The 14121-nt window shown below is 46.3% G+C and overlaps 1 protein-coding gene across 1 annotated transcript in view; it reads left to right on the top strand.

The window, feature by feature from the left end:
- Positions 1-14121, top strand: part of kcnh8 (potassium voltage-gated channel, subfamily H (eag-related), member 8) — a 70820-nt gene that overhangs the window by 16365 nt on the left and 40334 nt on the right. The window contains exon 2 of the mRNA XM_030741250.1: positions 12589-12822. Within this exon, the coding sequence (XP_030597110.1) occupies positions 12589-12822 (234 nt within the window). The remainder of the gene's footprint in view (positions 1-12588; positions 12823-14121) is intronic.

Here is a 14121-nt window from a genome sequence, read left to right as displayed (position 1 = left end):
GTGCTCTGTTGTGCTGGTGTCGGTTATCCTTCGGTGTCTGTATTCCCAGGTGTTCAGCCAGTGTGTACTCTGTTAGGTTCTTTCCTGTTTTATTTTGGTAGGTCTTTTGTCTGTGCGCTTTTGGTTTTATTGTGCTTCCTGTGTTTCCCTCCCAGCTGTTTCCCATTTGCCCATTACCTGCTGTGTTTATATTGTCGGTGTTTTCACTTTGTCCTCGTCGCGTCGTCGTCGTTCGCTCCCCTGCTGTGTTCCTCTGTGGTTCAGTTTTGTCCTGGTTTTGAGTTCTGGTTTTGTTCCTGGATTTGTCCTGCACTTTGCCAATTAAAGACTGTCTTTTCCATTTACCTCGTCTGCCTTGGGGTCCCCTTCTTTCCTGCCACACAGCTGATCCGTGACAGTACGACGCGACCACGAATGGACCCCGCAGACTCCGACCCCTACAGTGGCACTCGCCTGGCGCTGGGGGGACCTGCTTTTTGGAACGGTCCCCGGCGACGCCACTCACCTCCTCCTCCTAAGCCACGAGTTATCCGCACTGGCGGAATTTTTTTGTCTCCTGCCGCTCGCTCACCTGTCACTCCGCTCACTGGTCCCTCCCCTCCTCAGCGGGCGCCGCAGCCATGGCGGAAGGGGAATCCCTGGCAGCAGCTGCATGATTCGTCCCCGGAGCCGTGCGGTATGACGCCGCGGTTTTCCATGCCGCAGCCACGGAGGACGAGATCCCGGAGGAAGCAAAGAGACTTTTCGCCGGAGCCGCCGCCCGGAATGACTCCGGAGGAGTCATTTTTCCGATTCCTGGGACACAGGGGTCCCTGGCCTCCCAGCACTTCTGCTTCACCGCTGCCTGCTGCTGAGGAAGGAAGGCCAAGCTCCCGACAGCATCGTAGAGAATCGCCGCGGGAGCAGAGCGGGATAACGCCGCGGAGACGGTCACCACAGCCTCCAGATTCCACACAGCCGTCGCCGCTTCATACTCAGTCACCAGGTTCCGTGAGTAACTCTGTTGCCATGCCTGTTAATGTAAAGACTGAGTTCCTTGACATTGGGCTGAACAAAGGAGCCGCTAAAGGACATGTGTTTTTTGAGCAGGCTGTAAAACCCAGCCCCAAATTCCCTGTTTCACTGACAGCCAAGGATAAAGACGTTTCGTGTTTGTCTACAAAGAATGGTTTCCCTGCTGAGGGCTCCCGGTCGGATGTGTGTAACTTTGTTTATAAGCTGTGTGATCTGTGGCTTGAACTTCATTGTGAAAGGCAAAAGGAAGCTATAGTGCAGAGGCTACGTAATCTGTTGTCAGTACATCCCTGGCTTTTGGACTCTCTTCCTGCCCTAGTTAGGGCCTTTGTCATAGAGGTCTGTCATTCTGACACCCCTGAACTGGCTCCTAAGAAATTAGCCACAGAAAGAACTGGGGGTTCAAAGACTGATGGCTTCGTTCCTGTTTCGCGGGTGGAGGCAGCCATGGACGGGCTGTCCTCTGCACCCGTACCTGTTTCGCGGGGGGAGGCAGCCACGGACGGGCTGTCCTCTGCACCCGTACCTGTTTCGCGGGGGGAGGCAGCCATGGACGGGCTGTCCTCTGCACCCGTTCCTGTTCCGCGGGTGGGGGCAGCCACGGACGGGCTGTCCTCTGCACCCGTACCTGTTTCGCGGGGGGAGGCAGCCACGGACGGGCTGTCCTCTGCACCCGTACCCGTTTCGCGGGGGGAGGCAGCCACGGACGGGCTGTCCTCTGCACCCGTTCCTGTTCCGCGGGTGGGGGCAGCCACGGACGGGCTGTCCTCTGCACCCGTTCCTGTTCCGCGGGTGGGGGCAGCCACGGACGGGCTGACCTCTGCACCCGTTCCTGTTCCGCGGGTGGGGGCAGCCACGGACGGGCTGACCTCTGCACCCGTTCCTGTTCCGCGGGTGGGGGCAGCCAAGGACGGGCTGACCTCTGCACCCGTTCCTGTTCCGCGGGTGGGGGCAGCCACGGACGGGCTGACCTCTGCACCCGTTCCTGTTCCGCGGGTGGGGGCAGCCACGGACGGGCTGACCTCTGCACCCGTTCCTGTTCCGCGGGTGGGGGCAGCCAGGTCCAAGCCTTCACAGCAGTTTTCAGTGTCGTCCACAGTGCCTCTTCAGCCTGTCTCTCAGTCAGCTGTAGCTCCAGCCACCTCCCAGTCTCAGTCAGCTGTAGCTCCAGCCACCTCCCAGTCTCAGTCAGCTGTAGCTCCAGCCACCTCCCAGTCTCAGTCAGCCTCTGTAGCTCTCAGTCACCGCTCAGTCTCAGTCAGCCTCTGTAGCTCTCAGTCAGTCTCCACGCAGTCGGCTCTCCCTCAGTCCGCTCCCACGCAGCCAGCAGCTCTCCCTCGCCCTCAGTCAGCTCTAGCTCCAGTCGCTCTCCCTGCCCTCTCTAGCTCGCAGCCTGCTCCCACGCAGTCTGCCCTCTCTAGCTCGCAGTCTGCTCTTTCTGTCTCTCGGCCTGCTTCCACGCAGCCAGATCTCCCTAGCTCCCGGCCTGCTTCCACGCAGCCAGATCTCCCTAGCTCCCGGCCTGCTTCCACGCAGCCAGATCTCCCTAGCTCCCGGCCTGCTTCCACGCAGCCAGATCTCCCTAGCTCCCGGCCTGCTTCCACGCAGCCAGATCTCCCTAGCTCCCGGCCTGCTTCCACGCAGCCAGATCTCCCTAGCTCCCGGCCTGCTTCCACGCAGCCAGATCTCCCTAGCTCCCGGCCTGCTTCCACGCAGCCAGTCGTCTCCCGGCCTGCTTCCACGCAGCCAGTCGTCTCCCGGCCTGCTTCCACGCAGCCAGTCGTCTCCCGGCCTGCTTCCACGCAGCCAGTCGTCTCCCGGCCTGCTTCCACGCAGCCAGTCGTCTCCCGGCCTGCTTCCACGCAGCCAGTCGTCTCCCGGCCTGCTTCCACGCAGCCAGTCGTCTCCCGGCCTGCTTCCACGCAGCCAGTCGTCTCCCGGCCTGCTTCCACGCAGCCATCTTCTGACATACCCAAACTGTTCCCTGAGCAGCCCCTGCTGCCCAGGATGACGCCCACTCAGCCGGCACCATGGCCCTCTACAGTCCGCTCAGCTCCTGCTCCCTCTGTAATTTTGGTTCCCTTAGCTTCCCCAGTGTCAGCTTCCCCGATTCCAGTTCCTTTCCAGTCAGGTACCCAGTCAGTCTCAGCAGCGTCTCTGTCTCAGCCCCAGTCTCTCCCGTCGACTGCTGTAGAGTCCCTGGTCTCTGAGTCAGAGTCCCAGTCAGCTCCCCTGTCGCCATCAGACTCACCTAACCTATGCCCTGCAAAGCAGCCCCAGCCTGCGCATCCAGTGTTCGAGCATCCGGAGGATCCCGCTCAGTCGGAGCCGCCAGGGGGTCCCGCTCGGTCCGAGCGCCCGGAGCCAGAGGGTCCCGCGCCGGAGCCAGAGGGTCCCGCGCCAGAGCCAGGGGGTCCCGCTCGGTCCGAGCGCCCGGAGCCAGAGGGTCCCGCGCCGGAGCCAGGGGGTCCCGCTCAGTCCGAGCCGTTGGGGGTCTCCGCTCAGCACGAGCGTCCGGAGGGTCCCGAGGGTCCTGCGCCAGAGCCCGAGGGTTCCACGCCAGAGCCTGAGGTCACCCGTCTCCGCCACCGCATGCCCCGCGGCCGGCCTCCAGTGCCTGCTCCTCGTCGCCGCCGCCGCTGGGAGCGCGGTCGGCCTCCAGTGACTCCTCCTCCTCCTCGTCGTCGCCGCCGCCGCCGCCGCTGGGAGCGCGGTCGGCCTCCAGTGACTCCTCCTCGTCGCCACCGCCGCCGCCGCTGGGAGCGCGGTCGGCCTCCAGTGACTCCTCCTCGCCGCCGCTGGGAGCGCGGTCGGTCTCCAGTGACTCCTCCTCATCGCCGCCGCCGCCGCTGGGAGCGCGGTCGGCCTCCAGTGCCTTCTCCTCGTCGTTGCCGCCGCTGCTGGGAGCGCGGTCAGCCTCCCTCGTTTGGACTCTGCTTTGTGGCCCTTGGCCTGTGTGGCCCCTGAACTGTGTTTTTTTTTGTTTTGGGATTTCCCAGTGGGTCCTCCTGGACACTATGTACTGTTTTCCTGGGCCCTGTGTTTTTGTTTTTCTGACCCCTATTTTGAGCGTTGGCGCTCTTCGGCCCTGTGCCATTGCCTTTTGTTTTGGTCCTGTTTTTTGTTTAGTTCCTGGACTGGTTTGTTTTGTTTTGTCTCCTGGGTTTTGTTTGGTTCGGTCCCTCCGTCCGGTTCCCCCTCCTCCCGCCCTGGTCCGGTTTTGGTTTTTCTTTGTTCTTGTTGTGGGCCGTCGGGAGCCGGCCCTTAAGGGGGGGGTACTGTCATGGTCCTGGGCCGGTGGCCCAGTATTCTATGTTCCGGTGATTTAGTTCTGTTTTATTATGGTTTCACTGTTTCTATTCCCTTGTGCTCTGTTGTGCTGGTGTCGGTTATCCTTCGGTGTCTGTATTCCCAGGTGTTCAGCCAGTGTGTACTCTGTTAGGTTCTTTCCTGTTTTATTTTGGTAGGTCTTTTGTCTGTGCGCTTTTGGTTTTATTGTGCTTCCTGTGTTTCCCTCCCAGCTGTTTCCCATTTGCCCATTACCTGCTGTGTTTATATTGTCGGTGTTTTCACTTTGTCCTCGTCGCGTCGTCGTCGTTCGCTCCCCTGCTGTGTTCCTCTGTGGTTCAGTTTTGTCCTGGTTTTGAGTTCTGGTTTTGTTCCTGGATTTGTCCTGCACTTTGCCAATTAAAGACTGTCTTTTCCATTTACCTCGTCTGCCTTGGGGTCCCCTTCTTTCCTGCCACACAGCTGATCCGTGACAAACATACATTTTCACAGCTCTTAACCGGTATTGAAATAGTTGCATTTCTTGATTTGAATTCGTAGCTTTTTAGGGGATGCTTCCTAATCTTTGAGCACAGTTACTGTATTACTTACTTTATTTAAAAAAAAAAAAAAACACAAATTAAATACTTATTTATTCTTTTCTTCATAAGACCAGATTTCTAAAGAATCAAAGACTGTGTCTCCTGATGGATACTTTGATTATTATATATATTTCAGATCTTCTGACACCTTATGTGCTCGGTCCTTAGCCAAGGCTCTGCTAGCCATCCCACAATCCCAGCTGAGGACCAAGGGTTACCAGGCCTTTTTTTTTTTTTTTTTTTTTTCGGGCACCCATTCTCTGGACCAACCTCTGTGAGATCAGATTACAAGCTCCCTATTGTCGTTTAAAGCATGCTTAACAGCATATTTTTATAAGCAGTCTTCCTGAATGCCTCCTGTTTGAGGTACTTGTTACATGTTGTCTCTTTTTAATGTTTATTTTTAATGTTTTATGGTCTCTTCTTAGTAATTATTTTTATTATTTCATCATAGATTTTTAATTTATTTGTTTTTATTCTCTGCTTTAATGTTCATGTGCAGCTGGTCTTCTTTTCTCAAATGTTTTGTTACTATTTGTGTTAACATGATTATTTTTTTCTCAAGAAGCACCTTGTAACATTGGTTTGAAAGGTACCATATAAATAAAGTTTATTATTATTAGTAGTAGTACTTGTAGTAGTACACTGTCATGTAATGTGCTCTGTACACTGCCTATTCACATAGTATATAAATTTTGACAAGCAAGTGTAAAAAGTTGGAAAACACGACTAAAGCACTTGATTGCTGTGCCAGCTCATGCATTTTGCACATTTACAACTACTTCTCTCTCCTCTCATCATCTATCTTGTATATTAAAAATGACAATCGAACATGCACAAACACCAAACATCACGACAAAAGTAAGTAAGTAAAAGTAAGTCGCTGATAAAAATAAATAAATAAATAAAAATCTGCCACTGCTAACATTCGAATCAGGTGGTTAAACTGTATGGGCATTGCTGTTGGTGCTGATGGCAAGATGGTTTGCATTCCCCACCCCTTTTTTCTAATGTAGCCAGTATAGCGGCAACTGAGAGTCTCACAGCTATCCACACCCAGCATTTGGACCATTATACACCACCAGGTTACTCATATAGCACTTCTTATAGCTTGTCAATGTGAATGCACTAATGTGCTCAAAATAGCAAGCGTAAGCTGGAAGTAAGGTGGTTTGGGACACAGTTATAAGCTGTTTTCAGCCCTGAACCTCTCTTGAAATTACCCAGTGGAGGTGCCTGTCAGAAGTCTGATACAGTCGGATCAGACGTTAAATGTTCTTTTACCTGCCAGTTGCCTAGTACAAAGCCCATGTGAAGTTTAGTAGGAAGAATAGCTCAGGTAATTTTCTGGTGAATTCACAGAAATGAGTGGGTGTCGTGTGTCCTGCTTCGCAAACACCAGGCAGCTGCCTAGACAAACCCAAACAGAGCATTTCCAGTGGTGAGAATGTGTCTGATGCTATTTCCTGCTGTGAGCTTTGTGTGAGAAAAGAAATCTTTAATGTCCTGACCTGATTCTGTTGTGTGAAAGCAACTATAGGCTAAATTTAGTTTTTAACATATTGATTTTAACACTGGACATGAAGAGAAAATAGAGTTTATTAGCTTAGTGTTTGCTTTGTTCTAGTGTATGTTCAGATTATGTGAGTGTGTAGTCTGTATATAGAATGACTTCTGAAACTAACTCTTAAAACAAGTTACCTGACATGACCTTGTCTCCCCTCCATATGACCCAGTATAAGCACACTGTATGCTCAGACAATACACCATATATCTGTCAATTCTAAACAGCACAAGTAATCTGCTGTCAAACAAAGTTTAGTTTTCAGTCAACACCATCCTCCTTGGCTCTGGGAGCTGTCACAAGATAGGCTGCAGGCCTTTTCTCAGGGCTCCCGAGTCTCCAGCAGTCTTGACTGTCTCTCTTTTCGTTACCCTGAGCCTTAGGGGGCTCATGCCTGACAGCCAGTCCCAGTGCTAAGACCCACTCTGACCATCTGTCTGGGCTATTTGGTCCGAGTATTGCTGCGGATATAGACACGTTCCTGTGTGTTTTTCCTCTTTCACAAATTGGGATCAGTGTCGCTGAGATTTATTGTATGCTAATGACTCAGAAAACATTGTTACACATTACATTTTTTTCTGTGGGTTTGTTTACCACCTCTTTTGGTTAAATAAACAACAACAAAAAAAAGGTAGCAACTGAGGTGGAGTAACTCAATAACGCTGCTTTAAAAAAAAAAAAAAAGCACAATTTGCACTTGTTTTAATTGATTTTTCTCCCATTTCTGGCTGAAAACATGACAGGGAAAGTTTGATAGTCTTTAGGTGCTACACAGAGCTTTGAAGTCTCATGTCTACACACCAGCTGTATACTGTCTTTTGGGGGCAATGCTGAAAATATGTGGAGCCACTGCTCTGTTGTTGGACCTTTAGTGTAGCCAAAGAAGATCTCATAGTATACAAATAACGTCTTTGTAGTGAAATGAAACCAAGTGAGACAAAACTATGACGTGTCCACTCTCACATTCATCTGTGCTTTTTGACCTTTAGCATTTTTTCAATCATCTTCTTCATGGTGCACGTCACTGTCATTTCAATTCCTGTTCAAACCAGCTACTCAACCAATCAGCATTCAACATACGTTTGTCATCACCATTTTTCATTTCAGGAGAATATATGCAAACGGGTCTCTGCGGTCTACACGCTGACTGAATTCTCATAATCCGTAATGCTCTTTACCTAGCCAAAGAGCAGAACAAATGAACACAAGCAGATGACTGTAAATTCAAGTCTGTAAGGGTGGCTGCAGCTCAGGAAGTAGAGCAGGTCCTCTACTAATCGGAAAGTTGGTGGTTCGATTCCTGGCAGCTCAAGTCTGCATGCCAAAGTATCCTTGATACTGGATCCCAAATTGATCTCTGATGTGTTCATTGGAGTGTGAATGTTAGATAGAAAGCATATAGGTGTAGGGAAAAAAGTGCTTGTATGAATGGGTGACTGAGACACGTTGTATAAAATGCTTTGAGTGCTCAAGTAGATTAGAAAAGTCCTGTATACCAACAAGCCCATTACTGAGCTTGAAAAAACAACAGTTTTCATTTTGTATGTTCAAACCACACTCTACATTTTGGTTCCACACCTTAATAGAACAATAGTGGCACAAGTTAACCGTAAATAGTGTCACAGACTACAAATCTGTAGGGCAGATTTACCAATAAATATAGCCAGGAGCAAATCTGCCAGTTTTAAAGAGGTTGTTTAAAATCTACAGCAATTACATGACGTATTCGGGCATGTTAGAATTTATTTCAAGACAGAGTAAAGAACCGATCATACTCAGTTTCAGAAACAGACATAAGGAGATGTGATGGCTGTGTAGTCATTGCTGTTATACTGAAGTCTGCTTGAAGCCCAGTCCTGTGGTGAATGCGTAGTTGGTGCATTGTAATGTAAATTTTCCACAGATGAGTCCACATGGTCACAAAAAACAGACAGGTATGCGGCACCTGCACTGACCCTCACACTCACTGTCTCATGACAATATTTACACCAAGTGAACCCTAACGGACTCTTGGACTCAGAGAGGCTTAAGAATGTTTTGTTTTTTTGTTTTTTTTAATTATGGTCAGCATTAAAATCCAAATTGCCCTCAAAACCACATTCACCAGCCACACTCACGTATACAACTGCTCGTTAGTGCAAATAGTTAATCAGCCAATGGCATGGCAGCAGCTCATTGCATTTAGACATGTAAACATGGTCAAGACAACCTGCTGAAGTTCAAGCTGAGCATGGAATGAGGAAGAAAGATGATTTTAAATGACTTTGAACGTGAGATGGTTGTTGATGCCAGATGGGCTGATCAGAGTATTTCAGGAACTGCTGATCTACTGTGATTTTCCCCATACAACCATTTCTAGGGTTTACAGATAATGGTCAGAAAAAGAGAAAATATCCAGTGAGAACAGGAAATTGAGGCTTATAGCTTGTATGGGCTCACCAACATTGGACAATGGAAAATTGGAAGAACGTTGCCTGACGAATCTTGATTTCTGTTGTGACATTTGGAATCAGAATTTGGCATAAACATGAAACCATGGATCCATCCTGGATCCAGTGGTTCAGGCTGTTGCTGGTGGTGTAATGCTATTGGGGAATTTTTTCTTGGCACGCTTTGGGACCCTTAGCATCAACTGAGCATTGTTTGAACGTCACAGTCCAGTTAAATATTATCAGTGACCATATCCATCCTTTATAATCCTTTGACCATATTTATCCTTTATAATCTTCTGATGGTTAGGATAACATGCCATGGCGCAAATCATGACATGAACATGACAGTGAGTTCACTGTAATCAAATGGGCTCCACAGTCCCAGATCACAATCAAATCAAGCAAAATCTCTGAGGAATGTTTTCAGAGTGAAGTCAGTTCTGAAGGCTAAAGGGGTCCAACTTAATACTAGTAAGCAATACCTAATAATTTGGCTGCTGAGTGTCCAAAAATATTTGTTGTTACTTTACCATGTTCCCACATTTTAGTCAATACTAGGCAATAAGTAATACCAATGATGGAAATAATGCCAAAGCCTTAATAAGTAAGTCTGTCTCTGCTATTACATTACTTGAAAACATAAGGCAAAGTGACATTTATCAGTTTTTTTAGTGAGCCCTGTAAGACAGCAGAAACAATTATTGATTTCTGGATGGGATCAGAAAAAGGAACAAGCTGCTCATTCCTCCTGAGAGTCACATACAAGAGTGTTGTCATCTACCGCTGTATTCCCAGTTCAAATCTAAGTTGTTTTCCTTCAACAAACCCTGACATAAAACATAAAACAATTAATTACCTGGGCTGAAGAAAAAAAGGGATTTATTGATGCAGAAAATTGATTTTTGTAATGAAATGTAATTGAAACAAGTCACTTTGCAGGATGTCTCAAGCAGTGATTATAAACAAGCTCATGTCACTTTGTGGGTTTGTGTTCTGTGTATCGATGTGGAGTAATGTAGCTGCAGCTCATTTATTCTCTGTGATTATACAAATGTCTCAAAATTCATGTGGGTTCTGTATAATTTCTCAATACCAAATGAAGCTGCTATGCATATGTGTGTATTCTTACTTTGTTATGCAATTCATGGGCTAGGTTTTGCTGATTTAACTGCTTATCAAATTATGGACATGCATATGCATAGACCTATAGACATTATAGAATCTACCAAACTGACACAGTCATCTGTTGTGTATAATGGGCATTGTACTGTAAACACTAGCTGTCTGTCAGCACAGCTCAGCATCATTCTGCACAGGGCTGCCACTGTGGGTGTTTGTTTGCACACATGGGTGTATGTTTGTGCGCCTTAATAGATGGATTCAGGTAGAAACAGCTGGTCCACTTCAACTGGGTATTTAGAGCTAGACACAAATGGGCTAATTAATTGTGATAGACTTTTTTCATTGTCATCGTGCCGCCTCTCCCTTACTTACAGTATCCTCTACTCCAGATTTTTCTCTCACTCTTTACCAGAATTTCTCCTAACCATGGCCTCTCTTTAACACATCTCTCACTAAGAGTATTATAAATGAAGGGTCAGTGTATTGAATTCAGGGACTTTCAAGAAGTTTATAGATATATTTCTGCTGCTCTTTGTATACAGAATAAGTCTTTTTTAAGGTAAATAACTCTCATTTTGCAGCCCACACAGGCCTTTATCTGCCTGAGCTAAAAAAAAAGCATCCCATCAGAATTTGTATCTCTATGTTAAAATATCACTGCAGCGGCTAAGTGAGAGTAATTCGTTGAAACAGCTAGAGAGGCACTACTTGACCAGTTGAAAACGATTCCATTTATATTGTATGAAGTTTCAAAAGTTGTTGGTGGTAAAAGCATTTTGGTCTCCCAGTGTTGGCAGTACAGTTTCCACAGATGAGCTGGCCAATTTTCTGTTCATAATGTTCAGCATTCCAGAAAAAAAAAATCATGATAGCTGTTTCTCATTTCAATATGGATGAGATGGCACTGTGCAATATGAAAGATGTCTCATATTAATCATACAGGCCAGTGAAGGAAAATTTACACCCTTCTGCACTTTTCCTTCTGGCTTTATGGAGCATTATGGCATCTGTGAGCAAATTTGGTGGTTGTACACAGACTGTATAAAATAGATAGCCATACCCACTGTGAAGTCATCCATTGGGTTCTGGGCTGCACATTTTGGATGCCTTGACATTAGTGTTATGACCATTGCCATATTGGCTTTTTGAAGCCAGAAGTTACACTATATAGACAAAAGTATGGACCGTGCCTTCTTAATCTTTAAATTCAGGTGTTTTCAGTCCCTTGTATAAAATCAAGCACCTAGCCATGCAGTCAGCCTTCTCAAACATTTGTGAAAAAATGGGTCACTCTGAAGAGCTCACCGAATTCAAGTGTGACACTGTAATTGAATGCCATTATTGACACCAGTCAGTTTGTGAAATTTCTTCCCTTCTAGATATTCCACGCCATAAACAAGTGGTGTTGTTCCAGAGTGGAAGTATTAAAGAACCACAGTAACTCAGCCACAAAGTGGCAGACCATGTAAAGTTACAGAGCGGGGTTGCTGAGAGCTGAGGCTCATATTGTATAAAAGTTGGCAACACTCTGTTGACTCAGTAATAGCAGAGCTCCAACACCTCATCTGGCATAAACATCAGCACAAAAACTGTGCAGTGGGAGCTTCATGGCATGGGTTTCCATGCCATGAAGCTCCTGTGGGTGTAATGTGTAGGTGGCCCAGTACGTTTGTCCATAAAGTGTATGTTTAGATGAGAAGATACAGCACTAAATTATCAGATTATAACATTAAAAAGCTTCAGAAGTCATTGAAACTACAAGCAGAATTAGAATTGAATTAACCGGGGTTAAGAAAGTCATTGAATACAGCTGTCTGTGTTGGGACCCAAAGCAGTCAAAACAGCCTCTCCAGTAGATTTTGAGGCTTTAACATTATCCAAATGGATGGGTTAAGTTAATAAAAGTTAACTAAATGTATATTTGTTATAAAAGGGGAAACTATGAAAGCCCAAACAGTTTTTTGTTTTTTTTTTGTATTGGCCTGTAAACAAGCTTTTAATACTGTTAAATTGGTCGTAGGAGTCTGTTGGGATTGACTCGCTTTTGGAGCGAATTTTAAGTGGCCATTAGAGACACTTTTGTATTGGCTTCAGTTTTCAGCAATGGAGGCTGCCACTTGATTTACTTTGTGCTTTGGTTCATCAACCCTGCTTTCAGACATACGTGGCCACTGTTTTCTGTGAAAATGTTCTAAAAACACATTGTACACTACCACCCAAGCACCAAGGTCACTAAAGCAGGCATAAATGTTAGCAACAATGGTGACTGTGGATGGAGCATTATTTGGTTGCTAAGAGATTGGTTCTGGGACCTGAAAGGCCTCTTGAAGCAGCAAAAATTGAAGTTTGCTTGTAGAGTTCTCTTTTATGTGTACTTTCAGTCACTGGGCAAGTGTAACAGAGTACTCCTTTTCTTTGGAGAAGAGCTATTGAACTAAGGTACACTAAGCTCGCCATTTATTTTTCCTTTTAAACAGAAATATCAAAAAAGACATTCATTACTTTGTCTGAGTAAATAGAAAAAACCCCATAAAATTCTACAATAACCTTGATAATATGTCATCTCCTTTTTCTCTTTCTCCTGCAGACAGCAACTTCATTCTGGCCAATGCTCAGGTGTCGAAGGGCTTTCCCATTGTCTACTGCTCGGATGGCTTCTGTGAGCTCACGGGCTTCTCTCGGGCAGAGGTCATGCAGAAGAGCTGCGCCTGTAAGTTCCTATATGGGCCTGAGACCAGTGAAAGTATCATCCTCAGCATTGATGAGGCCTTGGAGAAGCGCGAAGAGTTTAAGGATGAGATCATGTTCTACAAAAAGACAGGTACTCAATCAAATGCTACTTTTCTAGTTGTAGTATTTCAGTTGTGTGTTCAATTATTGTTAGCGCCCATCACATGTTATTTATTTTGGGCTCATGCCGAGTTCCTTCACAATGCAGTGCAGACTGCCTTCCTCTACCATTTGCCAATTAGATTTTGGAACCATGGACTGTAGATGGGCACAAAAAGCTATTAGAGAATGCATCATGTGGGACTTTGTCTTTCAGATTTTCCTAAATGGATGGTTGTATGTGGCTATTTCTGAAGAAGGTCAATTTAAACTGGCATAGATGTGCCAGTGGATAGATGAAGCAATCACAGAAGGCATGGATATATTACTTCTTATATTGAGCCATTCTCATTAAAGGTGATTAAACCAAGCCACCAGTCAGGAATATCCTGCAGTTATTATTTAATGCTGAGACATATTAAACTTTAATAGCTGTCTGCTAGTGACTCCTTAACCCTGTCTCCCTCAATTAAACTGAGACTAGCAGCTAGCTGTGGTGTGGTAGGGTTTGGTCTGTGATTTGCTGATTAGCCAGCTGGCCAGTGAACAAAATGGAGTAAAAAATAATGATCAAGGCATCAGCAGCTACAAGCTTGCTGTGATACAAGCTGAGATGGTGCTATGTACCCCTGCATTTAAGATTTTCTGCTATTTTAAAGCTTCTTGTCTTTGGTTTGTTTGTTTTTTCTTTAAACAGATCCAGTTGTGTGAATCTAAAAAATAATTAGAAAAACAGGTTTCTGCCAAGCCAGCCAAATGCTGGATTTGATGGTGAATTCCTCAACAGCTCATCTGTCACAATCCAGGAGGAAAGTTATTCATTTTATCGATTCCATTCAGTGACTTTCTCTCACTTCATATTAGGGCTCGTTCTTGAGTTTTAAACTGAACCTTCAGGATGACATATTTGATAAATCTTTAAAGTCTGTAGAAACAAAAGAAATCTGTTCTTGTGCAACTGGCAAACTCTCTGCCTGATAATCTGCCTGGATTGCTTTATTTTTCACTTTAGTTTGTGGAGGTTTTTGTATTGTTTTGTCCTAACAGATCAGGGGTGAGCAATGAACCTGCCCCAACAACATCATTTTCTGTTGGCACTGAGATGCAGCCTATTTGGTCACTTTACGGGTTGCTGTGTCTGTAAATTGACTCAAACAAACAGTGTTGGTTTGTTGTTTCCATTTCTAAAACTGGGCAGGAGCCATCAGTCAGCACATCTCTGGGTTCACTCAGCCTATAGATAAGATGACAATTGAGGAGGCCACTAAATTACTAAATTCAGTTCAATTTA

The sequence above is a fragment of the Archocentrus centrarchus genome, chromosome 11 (assembly GCF_007364275.1).
Source record: "Archocentrus centrarchus isolate MPI-CPG fArcCen1 chromosome 11, fArcCen1, whole genome shotgun sequence".
In the NCBI taxonomy this organism is placed as follows: domain Eukaryota; kingdom Metazoa; phylum Chordata; class Actinopteri; order Cichliformes; family Cichlidae; genus Archocentrus; species Archocentrus centrarchus.
This window is presented reverse-complemented; position numbering and strand designations above follow the sequence as displayed.